Source organism: Canis lupus, chromosome 19 (assembly GCF_048164855.1).
Source record: "Canis lupus baileyi chromosome 19, mCanLup2.hap1, whole genome shotgun sequence".
Classification (NCBI taxonomy): Eukaryota; Metazoa; Chordata; class Mammalia; order Carnivora; family Canidae; genus Canis; species Canis lupus.
This window is the reverse complement of record NC_132856.1, coordinates 46,408,874-46,428,480: the sequence shown is the minus strand read 5'-3', so window position 1 is coordinate 46,428,480 and position 19,607 is coordinate 46,408,874. Positions and strand designations below refer to the sequence as shown.

At 55.8% G+C, this 19,607-nt stretch overlaps 1 protein-coding gene across 3 annotated transcripts; it reads right to left on the bottom strand.

Moving 5' to 3' along the window:
• Positions 1–1,674: 1,674 nt before the first annotated feature.
• On the bottom strand, positions 1,675–19,245 carry PDE4C (phosphodiesterase 4C). Of its 3 annotated transcripts, none has more exons than XM_072786742.1 (15): positions 18,913–19,245; positions 10,781–10,972; positions 10,189–10,225; positions 10,025–10,098; positions 9,699–9,751; positions 9,232–9,344; positions 9,058–9,151; positions 8,352–8,515; positions 8,054–8,152; positions 7,508–7,672; positions 7,316–7,415; positions 6,536–6,690; positions 4,886–5,008; positions 4,446–4,628; positions 1,675–3,921 (listed from the first exon to the last, which is right to left on the bottom strand). In XM_072786742.1, the coding sequence occupies exons 1-15, from the start codon at positions 19,149–19,151 to the stop codon at positions 3,535–3,537; spliced, it is 2,178 nt and encodes a 725-aa protein (XP_072642843.1). In that variant the 5' UTR covers positions 19,152–19,245; the 3' UTR covers positions 1,675–3,534. The 3 variants fall into 3 exon arrangements, with proteins under 3 accessions (XP_072642843.1, XP_072642844.1, XP_072642845.1); XM_072786743.1 differs by lacking the exon at positions 18,913–19,245 and adding an exon at positions 13,959–14,148; XM_072786744.1 differs by lacking the exons at positions 9,232–9,344; positions 18,913–19,245 and having other exon boundaries at positions 10,781–10,881.
• Positions 19,246–19,607: the final 362 nt, after the last annotated feature.

The window sequence follows — 19,607 nt, the reverse complement described above, 5'->3', positions numbered from 1 at the left end:
GAATCAGCATTCCACTCTGGAATTAGGGGTCGTTGAATGGGGAACTGCTGCACAGCCTGGGACACCAGAGCTAGTGAGAAAGAGGCCTTAAACCCTTCCAAGTCCCACCCCACTCAGAGTCAAGTCCAGACTCCACCTCACAGCCCAGGCCCTCTAGCCACCCACCACCCACCAGCTACTTCCTCATCTCATCTTTCTCCTCAGGTCAGGTGGTCAGGTGCTCCCTCTGGCTCCAGGTGCAATCCTGCCTCAAGGCCTTTGTGCCCACTGTTCCCTCTGCCTGGAGTACTGTTCCCCAACTTCCTTCTAAGCCTGGCTCTCTCATTCTCTTCAGATCTCTGATGGGCACCCGCCTCCTTTCAGAGGTTCCAATTTCATGTCACCTCCTTATCACATCACCATATTTCTCCCTCCTGCCACATCTGCTATCAGAAATAATTATTTGAGGGTTGCCTGAGTGGCTGAGTTAGTTAAGCATCTGACTCTTGATCTCAGCTTAGGTCTTGATCTCAGGGTCGTGAGTTTAAGCCTTGCATTGGGCTCTATGCTTAGAGACACAGATTAGTGTCCCCAGCACCTAGACCTGTGAACACAGTAAGTGCCCTGTGATGGGATGACATGTATGAATGAATGATTGAAGAGAGGGTGACTTTGGCCAGAGAGGTTAGGGAAGACTTCCCTGAAAAGAAGTGGCATTTGAGCAGGAACCTGAAGGAGAAAGAGCTGGCCAGATGGAGAGGTGAGGGAACAATGTTCCAGAAAGGGGGGACAATGAGTGCAAAGGCCCTGAGGCTGGAACTCACTAAACAAGCTCAAAGGACAGCCTCTTTCCAGCTCTGTGAAGGAGATGGGCCCGACAACTTTTGTTTCCTTAACAGAAAGGGCAGAATGAGGCCCTGAGTGTCACCCTAGGAGTTTGCAAGGGCTGAAAGTTCCAAGGGACCCTGAAGACCTTCTCCAATCCTCCTCGGCAGGTGTAGAGTGGGCCACAAAGGCGAAAACTGTGCCCCTCAGTAAGGACCCTAAACAGGAGAAAGTGGGGGACCTGGAACATACAAATGACTTCACTCGCCCCTCTCTGGGCCTCAGTTTCTACATCTGTGGAATGAGAGAAGAAAGGCAAAGTTAACATGCACTTCAAGCAGGCAGCTCAGTTCCTGGCTCAGGACACTCTTCTCAAATGTTACCTGTTGCAATTATGTGATCCTCATAAATAGCCCATTTTACCCATGAAACAATAAAACCTCAGAGAGGTTAAGAGACATGAAGTAGTCAATATGCATCTCTAGGGGATACTAAGGATAGTGTGGTGGACCTGGCCCAGACTTACGGGATTTGGGGTGTAGAGAGGGTGGCGGACATGTATCAGAATGCCCAAGAACTTCCACCAGTGCCAGCCTGGGGTGGGGGTGTGGGAGTCAGGGAAGACTTTGCAGGGGAAGAGATGCTGAGCTGAGACACAATGGGTGAGGATGAGGATGGAGGAGGAGCAATCCAGGTGGTGGGCACAGTGTGTGCAATGGCCCTGAGGTGGGGCCATAGCTTGGAGTATGGAAAGCCAGATGAGTAGTGGAGTGCAGTCACTAAGAGGGAGATGGAGAGACGTCTGTGGCCCAAACTGAAGGGGAAGTGGAGAAAAAAACAGAGAAAGTGAAATGCTAAAGGCAGATGATCTACAGGGAGGTTATAGCAAAATTTTATTCCCTTTTGTATCACTTTGCAGTATTTCCAAATTCTCCACATAAAACAAATATTACTTGTAAGTAAAGGGGGAAGGAGAAAAAAATATACATAAAAATCCCCTAAATCTCTGCTTTTCATTTATTTATTTCTTAAGATTTTTTGTTTGTTTTGAGAGAGAGGCGGGAGAGGAGGGGCAAAGGGACAAGGAGAAAGAGAATCTCAAGCAGACTCCACACTGAGGCTGAGCCCGACTGGGGGCTCGATCCCAGGACCCTGAGATCATGACCTGAACCAAAATCAAGAGTAGATGCTTGGCCCATGGAGCCACCCAGGTGCCGGTAAATCTCTGCCTTTTAAACATCTGGAAAGAAAGGCACCAAGTTTGTGACCCAGACGAATTTTAATTCTCCTTCTGTGGAATTTGATTGTTACTTGTGATGATCATGAATTATCAGTGGAATGGAATTATCAATGGAATTATTCAGGAATGAAGCCAGCTGTTCTTGAAGCCAGAGGCTTCTGGATGACTTGTGTCCTGTTATAATTCTTCAGAGGCGGGGGCGCGGGAGACTGAGGCTTCTGGAGGCTGGAATAAAACCTAATACTTAAGCAGAGACGCCTCTTTTGCTGCCAGCGAGACAGGCCCCTTCAGCAAGAGCTCCACCAGGCCAGGAGCCTGAGAAACAGTCGGGAAGTCAAGGAGAATCCTGGGGTTCACCCCGCCTCCCTCCGCCAGGGGGCGCCGCTGGCTAACCTCCTGCTCCCAGGGGCATAGCCTGGAGCAGGCAACAGGACCTATTTGCATCTCAGTTTCCCCATCCCTGAGGTGGGGAATTATTAATTTTCGGTAATAGGGTTTATTTAACCCCAGAGACATGTTCAATGCCCTCACATTTCTAAGATATTTCAGAAAGGTCACCCTCCAACCAAAGTTGACCCAAGTACTAGGATCAGGCCGTAGAGGAGACACTGAGGCCCAGAAGGGGCTAGGACTGGAAAGAAAGCCTCAGAGCCTCCTTCCCCCTATCGGGAGCCTTAGAAACAGATGAGGGGAGAGGCAAGAATGCTGTGCTTTTGTTGCTGGTCTGTAAGAGGGAGAAAGTGGGGGGTCGGACCCAGCAGGAGGGTCCTGGGGCTAAGGAGAACAGAACCCAGAGACCCCAAGACTGAAACTACAGTGACTTAAAGCAGCAAGTACACAGGAGGCCACAAGCTAAGTCAGTCTTCAGAAACAGGCGCCGACACAGTGTCTTTCCTGCCTCTTATTGCTCCTCACTGCAGCTCCTGAGCCAGAATTGCGTCTGGACGTTTTGATGCTAAAAATTCTCCCATTAGAGTTTCCCTTCTCTTGCATGGGGCTGCCTGGCAGATGAAGGAGAGGCACCTGCAGGGGGCATGTCTCCTGGGGGCTGACTTGCCACCCCCTTCTGTGGGGCAACCCTAGAAGCACACAGCAGGTACGAGCCTGGCACATAGTGGGTGCCCAATAAATATGTGATCAAGAGTGAAAGAATAAAAATAAAGCGATGGATGTGCCTCTAGGATGAGCACTGGAGAAGGCGGGCAAGGGGTCTGGGAGACATCCTCTTTCCACACCAGGGGTGGAAACCCAGGAGGGAGATCCCAAGGGCGCTGGACGAGGCTGCCCCCAGCCCAGCCCCTTGGAGAGCTTTCTTGGAAAAGCCCAGGGTCAGACTGGACCCTGGCCAAGTGCCTCCAATTTGACCCCACGGTCTGCTTATAACTAAAAGCTTGTTTGTCTCCTTCAATGAGGAGGAAGGGGGTGGGGGGAGGCAAGGCAAGGGCCACCGGAACCTCCTTCTGGAAGACCCACCCACCCACTGAAAGCCATTAGGTGCCAAAGGGCTCGGCCATCACGTTGGCCTCATGGTCCACACAGGGCTTGCCCCCAGTCCTCTGGTTGTCCAGGAGTGGGGCGCCACGGTCCAGGCTGGCTTCCGGGGCCAGGAGCTCAGTGTCAGGTGACTCCGAGACCTCTGTGTCCAAAGCTCCTTCCTCCTCCTCCTCTTCTTCCGCCTCCTCCAGGGTCAGCTCAAAGTGGAACCTGTCAGGGCTGTCCTGCTGAGGGCTGGTGAGATCCACAGGACTTCGGGGAATCTTGCTCTGGTACCACTCACGGTTGTCCTCCAGCGTGTCCAGCAGGTCCTGGGCATCTGGGTGCACCAGATCAGCCCACGTCTCCCACAGTGGGTGTGCAATGTAGTCAATGAAACCCACCTGTGGGTTGATATGGGGGTGGGGATGGGGGATGTAGCTATGCAATGAGTCACCATGGAACCTAGACCAGCCTCCAGGTCTTTGCCCAGCTTTCTCCCTCTGTCTGGAATGCCATTTCCCGACTCCTACTCAACCTTCAAAACCCTTTTCAAACAACCCTTTCTCTAGGGAACCTCCCCTGCCCCTTCTGGAGTCCTGCAACCACTAAGTCTTTCCCTCTACTCCAGCCTTGACCCCTCAGGGCTGGATGTAAGTGTCTCCCAGACTGGGAGCCCCTCCAGGGTGCCCCATGTCACCCCAAACAGACATTTCCAAACTCCACGAGTGCAGATCCCTTTCTCTGCAGCCCAGAGAGAACGCGTCCCAGGCCTGACTCCACACAACCCAGTGCATACCTCACCCGTAGGCTCCTCCCCGTCACTGGCCCACAGTGGTCAAGCCAGGACTCCTGGGCTCAGCTCACCCACTGTTTCCCCTCCCTCCCCTCAGTGTCTGCTGGTGGCTCAGCCCAGGGGCCCTCAGACCTGGGACTTCTCCACCGAGGCGGTGTGCTTATCGCACATGGGGCTGATATCCAGGCCTGATTCACGCTCCCGGTCACCCTGCTGGAAGAACTCGGCCATGATGCGGTCCGTCCACCGGCGGTACAGCTCCAGCGGCTTGGTGGGGTTGCTGAGGTCCGCACAGTGCACCAGGTTCTGCAAGACCTGGGGAGACGAAGGCTCAGGAGGGCTCTGGCCGGGCCACCCTCAGGCCTGGTATCCCCCCATAAGAGGCTGGTGCCATGAACACACCCATCTTATAGGTGGGGAAACTGAGGCTGGGAAAGACTGGCTAAGGCATAGGCGTGTTGTGACTCTAGGTGCCTCCATTTCTTCAAGTCTGGTGCACAGTCGATGCTTCATAAATAAAGCTAAATGAGAGCCGTGGACACCAGGGCCCCAGGGCCCGCCCAGCCACACACCTGGATGCGGTCGGAGTAGTTGTCCAACAGCAGGACTCCAAGGCTAGTCACCTTCTTGGTCTCCACCATGGTTTTGAGGTCGGCCAGGAGGTTCATGTGTTTGGACATGTCTGTGGCCAGTACCTGGGGGCAGACAAGGGAGGATGACAAATATGAAGGACTGCACCTGCTCCACCCCTCATTCCCTAACTCCCACACCCACTCTGACTCCCAGCCCTTGAGCCTCAGATTCCTCATCTATAAAACGGCGGGATGTAACAAGATTCACTGCAAACCCAGTTCACAAGAGGAGCTGAGTCCCTTCTCCAAGGTTGTTGGGTTTACAAGGAGCATCTCACATATGGGACAGGGCAAGGGGGAGGGAGATTAAACTTGGGGTTGAGGTGAGCTGTGCCTGAGGGCAGTGGTGAGGCCCAGCAGAGGGCATGGCCTGTGCAAAGGCCCTGGGACTGGATGAGCTGAGGAACATAGAGGAGCAAGTGAGTGCAGCAGCAATGGAGGGTGGGGAGTGCAGTGGGTCTCAGGGAGGAATGGGGAATTTATCCAGAGAGCCATGGGAGCTGCAGGGGGATCTCAAGCCAGGAAGGACCCGCCTTAATGCTCCTGACCACCCTCCTGTGGCCAACATGTGGCCAAAAGGGCTCTTTTCAGCCATTTAGAAGGAGGTTCAACTCTGAGCACAGCTGTTTAAAAGTTAACTGAAAAAAAAACCCCATCAACTTAACTGGACCCAGCTAACCCAGGGGTGATCCATATGTAATGCATGGGCTTCTCTGAGAATCAGATAAAAACTGATTTTTGAGTTTCTCAAAAACTCTCCCCAAATTTTCCATCTGCCTGAAATGATCCGCCCACTGGGGGTACCTGTTGCCCAAGGCCCCAGCTCCACCTCATCAAACTTTTAATACCTCATCATTCAGAGCCTTGGTTTCTCTGAGCTGTCCTCACATGCTGTTCCCTCTGCTGAGAACACTCCTCCCCTGCTCATGGCCCTCCACACCCTGCAAGCCCCACCAGCTTTAGTGTTCCCTCCGGGGGAAGCCCTCCTCAACCTTGAGTATCCCACCTCACCCCACAGCTCTCTCTCCAGGTCTCCCAACGTGGCTCCACCTATGGGTCCATCTGCCTCACAGACTGTGAGTCTGATAAAGGCCAGAACTCTATTGGTCATTGGCACAGGGCAAGCACACAATAGGTGTCCAATAAATGCTTGTTAAATTAATGAATAAGGGGCACCTGGCTGGTTCAGTTGGCAGAACACGTGACTCTTGATCTCAAGGTCGTGAGTTCAAGCCCCACACTGGGCATGGAGCCTACTTAATTAAGATGATAATAAATTAATGATAATGATATGATAAATTAATAAATAATAATAGATTAATGAATTGAGGCACGAGACTCACTGTCATCTTCCAGTCTGAAAAATATCAAATAGACAGACTTATGGCTCAGAAAAAAACTGTACCTGAAACCTCAGAAACTCAGTGTGTGATGTGCAGCCAGGACCTAATTCGCCCGACCAGGGCTTGGATGGTCATTGCCCCATTTTAAGAGGAGGAAGCTCAGGTTCAGAGTGGAGACATGGCCAGGTCCAACTGAACCCCCAGCCAGGCCAAGATCACCCCATCCCATTCCTAGCTGTGGCCTCACCATGTCGATGACCATCCTGCGCAGACTCTGTCGCTGCTTGGCACTGAGGTTCTGGAAGATGTCGCAGTTCTCTGCCTGCAGCAGCTTGAAGCCCACGGCCAGGTGGTGGTTCTCCAGCACAGAGGCATCATTGTACATTAGTGCAAGCTCTGAGTCTGCAGGGGAGGCAGAGAGCCCCAAGTCCTGTCCCCTGGCCCACTTCACCCAAAAGCAGATTTCGCAAGCCCTTGGCAAAATCCTACTCATCCGTGGAGGCCCTGACTCTAATGCCTCCTACTCCAGGAAGCCTTCTAGAATTCTCTCTTTTCCCTTAGTCCTGCCCTGACTGCACGGCTGGGGGCATCTGTGTTTGGCTCTGTCTCCTTGAGACTGGGGACTCCTCGAGGACTTGGCATGACAGGAGACTACTCAGAGTTGGTTGACTGAACAACTGAGTCGTCATTTTATTAGACTTTGGGATCATCGAGTAAGAAGGCTCCACTCTTATCCCCAGCTCTCCAAGGATGTACATAAGAGGCACTGCATAACTATTTGACTGAGCTCTTCAGAAACCTCAGAGGACCCTGAACTTTAAAATCTTTGTGGCTCCAGGTCAGTTCTGCCACATGTGTTATTTTCTCATCTATTGAGCACCTACTGTGTACCTGGAACTGCTCTGAGCACCTAAGGGAGGGACTGTCCCAGCCATTTCACAAACAGGCAAGCTAGGCTCGGAGCAGGAATGGGTGGGCCTGAGGTCACATGACTGACAGGTGGAGGTTGGCCCTGTCCCCGACTCACTGGTGTTGATGAGAAACTGGTTGGAGACCCCAGGATGGTCCACATCATGGATGGCACTTGCAAAGACGGCAGCCAGGACTTCCAGGTCTGTGAAAACGGCCTGAGCAGGCAGGAGGTGTAGGAGGTCAGGGGTGGGTTCTCTGCACCTTGCACCCCCCCTTCCCGGGGCTGCCCCTAGCCTCAAGGTAGTACCTCGAGGGCAGGTGTGGCCAGCAGCACGTGCGTGGACTGAGCCACATCAGCGGCGTGTAGGCTGTTGTGGTAGGCCACATCTGCATGATAGTGACTCTCCAACATCAGAAGGTAGGTGGCAAGTGTGTCTGCTGGGATCTGAAATGTCTTGAGCAGGTCCCGTTCCTGGTCCATCACAGGCCTCCAGTCAAGGCCTTGGCTCTGGGCAGCAGCACACACTGTTCCCATTCTTCTGTCCCTCTAAACTCCCTTGGTCATTGTCCTTCCCCTCTGGTCTATCCCTGATGTCCCAAGACAGGGGGTATCTTCCTCCAGCTGTTCCCTCCAAGACTGGGTCTTTTCAGGGCCGGGCTCAGGGCTGAGGCTTGTTGGCAATGAATTTTTTAACCCAGTGAACTCCTATTCATCCTTCCATATGCAGCTCAAAGTATGCCATTCAGGGGTATCAAGGAGGATTTGAAAATGAGTGTCCCCTGAGGTCTTGGGGTTGGAAGATGTGAAGGAAAGAAACCCCAGTGGTATCAGAAACCAAAGGTAGGGAGGTACCTGAAAGATGCTGAATATGATGGTTGTGAGGGGCCGGTTCCCACTTAGCTCTGCCACCTTGAACACATCAAGGCCCCACTTGTTGGTGTCTTCCAATTCCTAGAATGTGAAGAACTAGGGCTTAACTCCAGCTCAACTTCCTCAGACCCTGGATCCTTGACACCCCCAACCAGGCCCCAGGTCCTACACTAAGCCCCACCTGCCCAGTATACAAGTGGGCAGACCGAGGTCCAAGACAGGGCATCCAAACAGAGCCAGGACTCAGACTCAAGTCTCAGGATTCCAGCTGGGGACCCACCTTGGCCAGCTGCCCCTCCTGGTCAGTCTGGACCCCAAAGCGTGGGATGGTGGCTGCAGAGAGGCTGGCACTGTGGGGGAGCCCACGCAGGCCGCTGATCTGGGACATGGGCCTTGGGGTCTCCATGGGGGTCACCCTGGGCAACTCCATCTCAGTCTGCTGGTCTGTAGACGGAGCAGGGTGGGGCTCAGGCAAACCGATTCAGACCTGCTGGGGTCATCCTGCCTAGCTTCAGGTCCTGGACCTTGCCAAGCCTCAGGATCAACCTATTTCCTTTTTACCTGGATCAAAGTAAGCTTGGAGTAAAGTCCCTATCTGGCCTGTAGCTACCCTTCTTCTCTGTTCATGGCTGATCTCAGTGACCCCTTCTTTTTGACATTGCCTTTGGGTACCTGGGGTTCAGTAATTTTCCCCAAACAGCCAAATGTCCTTTCCATGTCCCAAGCTGGAGACCTAGTTGTCTCCATGTTCACTCCATGTATCCCTTGGAAAACTTCTACTCATCCTTCAAAACCCTAGCTTTAACGTCCTTCTCCTCCCCAAAGTTCCTTCTGTTCTTCCCTGTGGTCCAGCTCTGACCCATCGGGTCAGAGGTATCTGTGTCTGGCTGTCTTCCCCAGATTGAGGTCTGTAATACAAATCTCTCTTTTTCTCCCTTCTTCCTACCTCTATGATGTTGCCCAAGCAGTGACCCACCACAGCTCACCCAGGAAGGTTTGGGAGATGTACTCAGACACCTGGTTCCCAGACCGGCTGGTTTCAGACAGGTGAGTTAACTCCCGGTTCAGCATCCGCTTGAACTGCAAGGGAAGGTGAGGGCAGTGATGATGGGGGCACTGTGGGCAGAGGCAAATGATCTCGGCTATCTGGTCCTCCTCACCTTGTTAGAGGCCATTTCCCCCACTGAGTGCCGTGTCTGCAGTGTCTCCAGCTGATCCAGACACCAGTCCAGCTCGTCCAGTGTCTCCAAAGCCAGCTTCTGCCCAGTGTCCTCTGGGGGCCGAGCTGGTCAGGGGCCTGCCTCAACCCCCCTGGGGGACCCTGTGCCCCTCGTGCCTCTATCTCTGTATCTGGGCCCTGGAGCCCTTCCCAATAAGGCCATTAAGGACCCCAGGATCTGAGTGACAGATCTGTCCCCAGGTAGCTGTGTGACCATGAGCAGGTCTCTGCCCTCCCTGGGCCTCGGCCTCCCTATCTGTGATATGGGCGTGGAAGACTCCATCCCCAAGGGTGTTTTGGGGATTACAGTTAGCAAAGCCTAAGGACTCGTGGGCAGAGTAGGTCACCATGGAGAGGAGTTCACAGCTGTCCAGCAGTGGGAGGAGGGAGTAGGAGCAGGCATATTACCTGTAGGTGGAGGGGGCTGACTGCCAAATAGGGGGTTCTCCACCGATGCCTGCCTGCGGTACAGATGGCCTCCCTCACTCCTACCGCCCCACCAAGTCTTCCAGGCCCCGCCTCCACCCAGCGCCCCCACCCCTTGCCCGCAGGTTGCTGGCCGCATTCTCTCCGGTCCAGCCCTGCCTCAGCCTCCCGCGCCTTGTCAGGCCCCGCCCCCAGGCCTGGCCCCGCCCCGCCTGTCCTGCCCTCTCCCGCAGGCCCCGCCCCATGCCTGCGCTTGTCGGCCCCGCCTCTCTCCCGCAGGCCCCGCCCCCGCCCCGCCCTCCGCGTACTTGGCTGCCCCGCGGCCTTGCAGGTGCGCCAGGGCTGCGACATTGCTCCGAACGGTCCTCAAACTGGCTAGGACCTGTGGGAAGGGGCGTGATCGGCGTTGGAAAGCAGAGCTCGGCTCCGCCTGCTGGGCTCACGGGAGGAGGGGCAAAGGATGGGCACCCACCTGGGCGAAGGGCGTCACAATCATGTCTTCTCCGTGTCTGCCGGGAGACGAACATCAGGAAGGGCGGCCAGGAGAAGCCCTCACGCTGGTTCCCATCTTCCAGCTTTTACCCATTCGATGTCCTCAGCTGAGCGCGTCCTCCCCCCATGACTCCTCCTTTGGGTGCCCTGGTCCCTGAGCTCCCCTCACCTGACTCTTCTCTGAAAGCCACCACAGCTCCTCTGATCGATCCCCATCTCACAAATCGGATACCAGGGGTGGCAGAAGTCTTAACAGAGGCAGGGTGGAAATTACTTTATTTCTCTTTTCATTGTGGCTACCAGGGCTATCCTAACTCTAGGTGTTTGTGTGGTTGCTGCTAATCGCACTTCATGTTTCCCGATTGCCACCCAATCCCAGACTAAAGTCAAGTACAGAGAATTACCGGATATCATTCTCAGCATGCTCCACCCCATAAGTAAGCTGTCTGGCAAACACCTACTTAAACCTCAAAGCCCAGCTCAAATGACCACTTGAAGGAGGTGTGCTGACTGGAGGAATTAAGGAAGGGGGGAGGAACAGGGAGGTGTCATCCCACCAGCCTTGGACTCACAGATCGCTAGCCACAGAGGAGTTCCGAGACATGGCCTTGGGCGAGAGTTCGTAGTCGCTGTCAGAGCGGTACAGGAAGGATTCTCGCCTCTGGCTGTGCTGAGCAGAAGCCTGGATGACCCGGCCAAGGCCAGGCCCAGCCTGAGGGTCCAGGGTGCTCCTTCCACATGAGAGTCCATTTTCCAGGTCAAAGCTGAAGGTAGATTAGGCTTGGTCAGAGACGAGGGTCCTGGCGTGTGATGCCTGGCTGTGGCCCACACCTGTTGTGTCACATTCTCCCAGGGGCCTCAGTGGGTTGGGCAGAAGTAGGTTCCAGTTTGTCCACATGCCCCATAGTCGCACCCCTACTCTGGGACCCCATGCTCCTCATCCCTCTGTCTCCACATTCATACCCCAGAGCCCTTCCCACTGGGATTAGTCTGGACTCTAGGACATGAGTTTCAGATCTGTCCCCAAGTGGCTGTGTGACCATGGGTAGGTTTCGGCCTTTCTCTGGATATCATCCACCTGTTCTCTAACATGCGCGTGGTATATGCCTTCCCTGACTTTTAGGGAGTTACAACAGAGCATGTGCGGACTGCTGCTGTGTGCCCGTACTACTAAGGAGTAAACTAAGGTCTGTGTTGCATGGTGAGTTCACTGGCACTAGAAATGACTTCCTGGGCTTTCCTTTCTAGAGCGGGCCTGGGTCCAGCCTAGATGTGTTCCAAGTGTCCCCCAGTCAGCTTTGGTCATGGTCTGAATCACCTATCCTCTTCCCCAGCTCCCAGGCTCGATGTTCATTCTATATGGCCCTACCCCAATCTTGTCGACCATGTTCCCAGCTCATTTGGCCTTGTCCTCAGTTTCCCCTCTTCTGTTTCATTTTAGGCCCAAACGCTTTGCCTGTTCTCTTCCACCTCCGGGCCTTTGCACAGGCTGTGCCCTCTGCCCACAGCACCATCCTCCCCCCAGTGTCCCTTGTTCCGATAATCCCCAATACCTACTCAGGCCACACCCGGCCTGGATAAGGGGGACTACACCCCTATCCCTTGGGATTACTGATGAGAGAAAAAGTGGGAGGGGTGGAGGAAATAGAAGTTCTGGAGAGGAGTTAGAGAGAGAGGAGTTAGCAACTTGGGAGAGGGGAGTCATGGGCTTTTGAGAAGGGGATAGGAGAGGAGAAGCCAGGACGACACGGGGGGGGGGGGGGGGGGGGCGGACATCCAAGACACAGGGCTCCTGGCCAAGGGCCACGGTCCACCTGGTCCCCTGCCAAGTGACCCCAGCCCAGTCCACGGGCCAGGATCAGCACCTGCCAGAAGACTCTGAGCAGGGGTTTCGGCTTAGACTGCGGTGAGGGTGGGGGTTCAACAACATTCTGTCCAGTTCAGCTGGATTCGGTCCGGCTCGGTCAGGTACAGCCAGGTTTGACTTGAATTGGGTCTGATCGCACAGGTTTGGGCCTGCCCCAGGTAAGTTCAGTCGCGTGAACTGGCTAAGATCCGGCTATGGCCTGCTTTCAGGCAGGATCGGATGCGCACGAGCACGTTCGCCTAAATCCAGCAGCGCTACGTTTCCGAGCAAGTCCCAGTGGCCCTCGGCCCGAGTCGGGCAAATTCGGCCCAGTCCGGCCTCACTCGGGTAAATTCGGACATATTCGGCTACGTCCGGCCGCCCTCGGCCTTTTCGAATTCGGCGCTTCTAAGAGAATCCCCAGACAGCTGGGGTGTCCAAGCTCCGGCTTCGTGACGTCACCACGAGGGGGCGGGGCTTCTTAACCCTACCCTGCCCTGGCCGGGGCTCCCAGGCAGGCAAAGAGACGCTTAGGAGAGCTAGCGGCCGCGGAGACCCAAACCTGCCCTCGGAGGGGGAGCCCTGGGAGTGGCGACCCCCTGCCCCCTTTACCCCTCCCCAAAGGTTGTGGAAGAGCAAGCGTATGGATCACAAGGAAATTGAGGCCAGAAGAGGCAACAAGGTGCTGGATTCGAATCTAAATAGTGGGTGCAGAGGGTTAAGGGCTGGGCGGGGATTTTCGCGCCGCGCAGAAAAGCTGTTTTTCTTTCTGCTCTAAACTTAGCCGGGAGCGGTGGGGTCAGACTGTGGTTCCATGACGCGAGAGGCGCGGGGCGAGGTCGCCTGGACTGTGAGAACCGTGCGTCTGTCCATCGTTTAGATAAGTAAACTGAGGCAAGGGGGCCTCAGAGGTACCCACCCACCCTCCTCCTGCCCCACCTTCTGGGACCGAGGGCTCTCCCTCCACGCCCCTGAGCTCTCTCCGGAACCCTCCGCAGGGACCCCTCTGCGCAGGGGTCTGGTACCCTGGCGGCGCTCTCCCGCACCTGGGACACCCCGCCCCTCCCGGACTGAAAGGGTGCCACCAAGGACCACAGTCACGACTGCCTCCACCCTGCCAGCTGTCACTGGCTGTGTGACCTTGATGAAGGGACCTTCAGTCCCTGAGCCGGCAGGTGCCAAATTATCAAGTGAGTGCTAATGTGGCAGCAATCTAGCGCAAGGTGCCAAACACATTCGCCGTCCCCGAGCCCCACGAGATCACAGCTTCCTGAGGGGTCGGAATTCGAACCCAGATCGCTGGATGGACTCTTTGTAGGACGCAACCGAGTGGGACTGCGAGGAACCGGCGCTCGGCCAACGCGGGTCCGCTTTCTGCGTGGGACACACAACTCGCCCCCTTACTCTGGGAACACCCTGCCTCGAAGGCCCACGTCAAATCGGGTCTTCCTCTGTACACACCGAAGGCTTAGTGTTTGCTCCCTCCCCGCCCCCCCAGCCATCCCATTGCTGGCTCCGGGACTGACTGGGGAGCGAGATCAAGGGGAGGAGTCACTTCCTCCTCCCCTCACTCCCAGGGCGTTCGGCCCGCCTGCCCCCGACAGGCTAGGGTCAGGAGGAGACGTGAGCCTCAGCCCGTCCTGCTCTGGGCCACACGGCTGCAAAGGGACAGACGCTGGTCCCCCGGGCATTATACAGGCAGCGGGTGAAGGGAGACAGAGATGGAGAAGGACGGAGCCTCCAAGTAGAGAGGGCAGGGGGAGAGAGATACCGAGAAAGAGAGGGAGGAGCAGAGCGTCCCTACCCTGATCCCCGACCCGGCTCCCCCTGTCCCTGACTTTGCCCGTCCCACCTCCAGCCTAGCGGTTCTGGTGACCCCCTCCAGGCCCTCGGCCTCGCCTCACCACAGCGGATGGGCCACAGTGAAGCGCCGCTGCAGGCGGATGCTCTGGTTCACCAGGAGTTTCCTGAAGAGCCCGGGGGAGCCGCGCGGGGAGCCCCGAGGGGAGCTGGGCCCAGGGGCCGGGACGGGCGCGGGGGGTCCCTGCATGGCCAAGACCGCAGGGAGGCTGAACCCAGCGCCGGCTGCGCGGGACCTTTTCTGGACAGCCGCGGGGGCGGGGCCCGGCGGGGAGGGGGCAGAGGGCTCCAGGGCTCCGCCTCGCCGCTCGACCTCTCCTTGATGCCCCGACGGGACAAATGGGGAAACTGAGGCACTGAGCTGACCGCGACTCTCTGCTCCCTCCCTTTGGGGGTGGCCCCTTGGGCCCCAGAACCCTGACCTCAGCCATTTCCCTTTGTCAACATGTCAACATGTCCCCAATTAGGGCAGCTTTGGGTTGACAACTTGGCTGAAAAAGAGTGAAATGCGGAAGCCAGAAAGGGAAGTGTCCTCGGCTGTGACCGGGTCACCAAGGCATGGAGTTTGCTGAGAGGCTGCCCAGATCCCACACGGTGTTTCCAATACCCCTCTGCCCATTTTCCATATGGAGAAAATGAGGCCTGAAGCCATCAGTGGCTGCCCAGAAACTACAAACCCTTCACCCTTTGCTGGGTGGGTAGACTGAGGCTTGGAGAAACGTAGTAACGGGTGCATGGCTTTGCTGCAAGCCAGTGGGGTTCGAACCCAGCTCCCCCTCTCCTAGTCCCCCTCCACAAAGTCCCCACATGACCCCCACCCGCTCTGACATTCCCCAGGCCCTGTCTCTGGATCCTTTCCCCTCTCTTGTTGTCTCTACTGGACAAACATCCGCACTCCACTCCCGCCAGGTCTTCCGTCTGCGAAGCATCAGCTGCCTCTCCCCTGCCCCAGAAAGGACCAGGGGCCTGGAAAGGGAGATTCTGGGGGTTGTCAGGGGTATGTAGCAGGTGCACTATCCTCTGAATGCTGGTGCTAGGATGGCCGTGCCCTGTTCCACAGAAAGGGAAACCAAGTCTCAGGGTGACAGACTTGGAGGCAGGACCTTGAGTACCCATGGGTGAGGCAGAAGCAGCTGAGGCCCAGGGAGGCTGGGCCTCCCAGCTGAGGCCACACAGAAGCTCTAAATCACACTGTGTCCCTGCTGTGGGGTGACACCCCCTCCCCTGCCTTTGTCCCAGGAGACTTGATGCATTTTTGGGGTCCCTAGGCAAATGGCATCTACATTTCTGACACTCCTAGGGGAATGTGATATACAAAGGGGGCAATTAGAGCTTCCATGGGGGAACCTCAGGTGCCACAGGGAGGAGACTCTGATTCTCTTCTGACTCCCAACCATCTTATTGTCCCCATTGTACAGATGAGAAAACGGAGGCTCAGAGAAGGGGCACTCTGGGGCCCAGGAGTGCAGAGAGTCTCAAGGACCTGGCTGGGAACTCCCTCCTGCCCTTGTGGCCCTGCAACCGGACACCTGGTGGGAACCAGACTTGTTGTCCCAAAGTCAAAAATACCATCTGTAGTTGCTGTGGCTGGACCTAATTATAGCCAGTCCCCAGGGGGTAGAGGCTGCCAGGATCAGCTGGGTGGAGGCACTGGGGACAGGGTCAGAGAGCCCTGATACCACCTCAGCCCCATGGGAGGGGTCTGTAAGAGTCCTGGGTCCCCAAGGAGAAACTGAGACACGGAGGGATTCAGTCCCTCCCCAGAAGTCACAGACATGCAATGGAAAGCTTAGAGTGCATCAATACAAACTGCTTCCTACTTGCCTGGAGCTGGGCCAAGGGTGGCGCACGTAAAAGTCATTTGATTTTCAGAGCAACTCTTCAAAGTGAGGACTATCAGGCTCATTTTGTGGATGGGGAAATTGAGGCACAGGGAGGTGGTGTTCACTTGCTCAGGGTCACGCAGCCCTGAGCAGCAGAGCCAGGGTCATTCGGCCCTAGGCTGCAGGGCTCCCTAGCCTGTGCCCTCTCCCACTTAAGGCTTAACTGACTCCATCCCCTCTGAAGTCCCAGAGGCTACTCTGACATTAATTTTTATCAAGAGTTTTAATAGTTTAGTGGTTTGAAACATTAATAGATTCAACTTTAAATATTTTATTAACAGTTTTAACAGCAATGCTCTATTAATAGCTTTTTGGATGGGGAAAATGAGCCACAGAGCCAAGACTCAGCGTTTGAAGCCTGGTCTGTTTGACTCTGGGAGGTCCCAACCTAGCTGGGTAAGGAACTAAGGATGAAAGAAGGGTGGACATGAGGACCCCTGTTCTGACTTTGTCCTGTGTCCTGCATGACCTGAGGAAGTGCCCAGAACTCCAGTGCCCTTAGTATATCACTGTCTTGAATTCCCCCATTGAAGCTGTTCTTTCCTTGGCAGACACTTTTCTCCTCTACCACCAGGTGGCACCGGTGGGATGGGAGGCAGGTGCTGTTATGCCCATTTTACAGACAAGTAAACTGAGGTCTGGAGAGGAGCTATGACTTGCCCAAGTCTCCATGGAGAATCTAGACAAAGAGAGGAGAGCAGGGGCTAAGTCAAGTGTATAGATGCTCACATGGGTCAGATCTCACCATCCTCTGCTCCAGACCCTCCCATGGCTCCCTATTGCCTTTCCAACTTAAGCTATACCTCTCTGAAGGCCTTGTGTGGTCTGACCCTTTTGAGGTCTGAGCCTCTCTACCCCCCTCCTCATGGCTCACTCTGCTCCAGCCTCATCCCCCTCCTTACTTTTCCTTGAACCAGCCAGATTCACTCCCACCCCATGCCCTTGCCCAGATGCTCTTCTTCTGCTGACTTTTCATGCTGCAGGTCACAGCTGGAGCATGACCTCTCCAGGAAGCCCTCCCTGACTAGCCCTCCCTTCTCTCATGGGTACAATTTCACACTTCCTTGTCATGATTACTTGATGTGGATATGCCTTGCCCACTAGGCCCTCAAAGGCAGGACCTGCCTTTGCTCACAGCTGTGCCCTCAGTGTCTGGCACTCAGTAGGTGCTTATAAATGCTTGGAAATAAAGAGAAAGTCTCCTCCTTCCACCCTTCAGCCACAGTAATCTGTGTTCAGCTCTTCATATACCTGATCCTCCTGAGGCTCTGCACATTCTGTTCATTCTGCTTGGCACGTCCTTCCTTTCAGTCTCTCTGGCTAAATTTTCTTCAACCTCCAATTTAAGCTTAGATGCCACCTCTTTCAAGCTATTCTTTCTCAGAAAGCCTCCTCTGGGCTTCCCTGGCACCCCGACCTCTCCCCATCACAACATAGATCTCCCTGTACTATCTCCATCTGGTGTAACTGTCTGCACTATCAGCCTGTCCGCACCTGCTTGCCCATTGCTGTGTCCCAGTACAGGAGCTGTACAGCACACAGTAGGTGCTTAATAAATACTTGCAGAACAAGATTCTAGGATCCTCCCAGACCACATGATCTGCGTGGGGCAGTGGGGAGGACAGCCAGATCTGGGAACCAGGCTCCTAAACAGAAAGTTTAAGACAAAAATGTAGAAAGTACGGATTCACGTTTGCATCTCTGTCAACACTGAGGTCAGAGAAGCACTGCCACTTTTTCGGGACCACACAGTAGGTTGTCCTTAAACCCAGCTTCCCCAAGGGTTGAGTCCCTCCCCACACACGCACATGTATGCACACTCACAGGAACACAATCTCCTGCCTTCCAGAGCCACTTGGGGTCTCCCCCCTAAGACAGGCGCAAACCCGTCTGTTTGTTCTTTCTTGAAGATGGAAAATCATGAGTCACTGGGAGTGGGGGAAGGAGGAGCTGAGGGATGTGGATGTTGGTGGGGGCAAGGGGCCTGCTGGGTCACCTGGGAATAGCTCCAAACCCTCTGGGCCATGGGGCCCATCTGCCACAGATATATCCCAGAGCTGCTGGAGGACCCGGCTGAGAACATTAGGCCAGGCTTGTTGATTAAGTAAGAAGTCAGTGGCCCCAGGAGGTCCATGGCCCAAGGTGGGAGAAAATGAAAACCAAGATCCAGAGAGGAAAGCAACTCATCAGACGTCACCCAGCCGAGCCTCAAACCCCAGCCTCTAGATCTGGCCTAGAGTCAGGTGGCCCCCCCTCCTATCCAGGAGGGCCTGGGGCTCCTACATCTTGCTCCTCAGTCCTCTAGCTCTTCAGCCTTCCAGCCCTGAGACCCCCACCTCTGGTCCCTCTAAGGCCCCTGTTTCCTCTCTGTGTTTCTTTTCTGTCTCTGTCCTATTCCCCTGACAGCCCTCCCCTTGGTTTATACGAAAAAGGAGGAGTAGCCCTCCCGGCTTTACTCCCCACTTCTCCATTCCATCTCTTCTGGTGTGGAAAAAACATCCTGTGCTCAGGCTCCCCGAGAGGCTTCCACTCCTTCCCGGGTGACAGCAGGCTGGACAGACCACAGAGAAGGCTGCTTCCCCAGTGCTGTGGACAGCCTGTCCTGCTGCTCTCATACATCCTCCCCAAGCTGCCCTCAGATACTCACGGTGGCCACAAACCCCACAAACATCCCAGGACATTCCAAGATCTGAAGGACCCTCGGACACCCAGCTGGGTCAGAGCGAAGTCATGCCCAGTCACACACCCATGGGCACCACAAGGGGAAACACATAGGCACGTACACAACTGGTGTACACACACCCAAACATATCCAGTTCCCCACAGAGACACGACTGTGGACACTCACACACGGGTCGCAGCTGCTCAGACTCATACACACACTCAGATGCGATCGCACCTTAGCACACCCAGTCAGAGACCCACAAGCAATCATGACACTACCACCCTCCAGCTCCACCCCACATAAAAACAGCTTTTCCCTCCAAACAACTGGCCTCAAGCCAAGCAGCAGAGACCCCCGCCCCTGGAGAAGCCAGGACCCTCCCCCACTCCCGCCAGGCCCCGCGCGCCCCTCCCCCACGCCTCGGGAAGTACCCTGCCCCCGCCCACCTACCGCCTGTAGGAGGTGGGCCAGGAGCGCCGCGACTTCTCGAGCCCCGGCCGCGGGCTGCGGTCTGTCTCGCTGCGGCCCACGGACTTGTCCGGGTCCGAGTAGAAGCGTTGCTGGATGCGGATGGGGCGCCGGGGCTGACGCCACAAGTGCTTCGGGGGTCTGGCTACGCCTTGGCGGCTGCGAGCGCGACTCAGCTCGCTGGATGCCTCCGCGCCTTCTTGGACCCCTGGGGTCTCCATGCGCCAGAAGAAGGGAGCGGGGAGAGCGGGGAGCAGAGAGAGCAAGGCGCGGGAGCCGTCCCTGGGAACGAGGAGTGTCTGCGCCCGGGTCGGGCCAGGGCCGGGGGTGGAGGCGACAGCGAGGAGCTGTCCGCGCTGGAGGTGCTGAGGCGGGAGAAGGTAGAAGCAGGGGCTCAAGGTGGGGCTGCGCCGAGGAGCTGTCCGTGCCCGGGTGGTGCTGAAGGACAGCGAGGAGGAAGAACTTGGGGTGGGGGTTGGAAACAGGGATTGGGGACACCCCCAGAGCAGAGAATGGCTTGCTGTCCCCTCTAGTGCTGAATGAAAGAGGGTCAAGCCATGAGCTTGGACTGGAGAAGACAGAAATTGTCCTCCCTTTCGCTGCCGAAGGGAGAACAGGGAGACAGGGGCTCTGGAGAACCCCCCGCCACTCCCCCACCCCCCGGCGCTAAGGCTCTG

Coding starts and splice junctions, on each gene's coding strand:
- PDE4C (XM_072786742.1), bottom strand. CDS start 19,151: ATGGAGACCCCAGGGGTCCAAGAAGGCGCGGAGGCATCCAGCGAGCTG. Junction 9,752..10,024: donor CAAGGCCGCGGGGCAGCCAA/GTACGCGGAGGG, acceptor TCTGTACCGCAG/GCAGGCATCGGTGGAGAACC. Junction 4,629..4,885: donor ACTACTCCGACCGCATCCAG/GTGTGTGGCTGG, acceptor TCGTCTCCCCAG/GTCTTGCAGAACCTGGTGCA.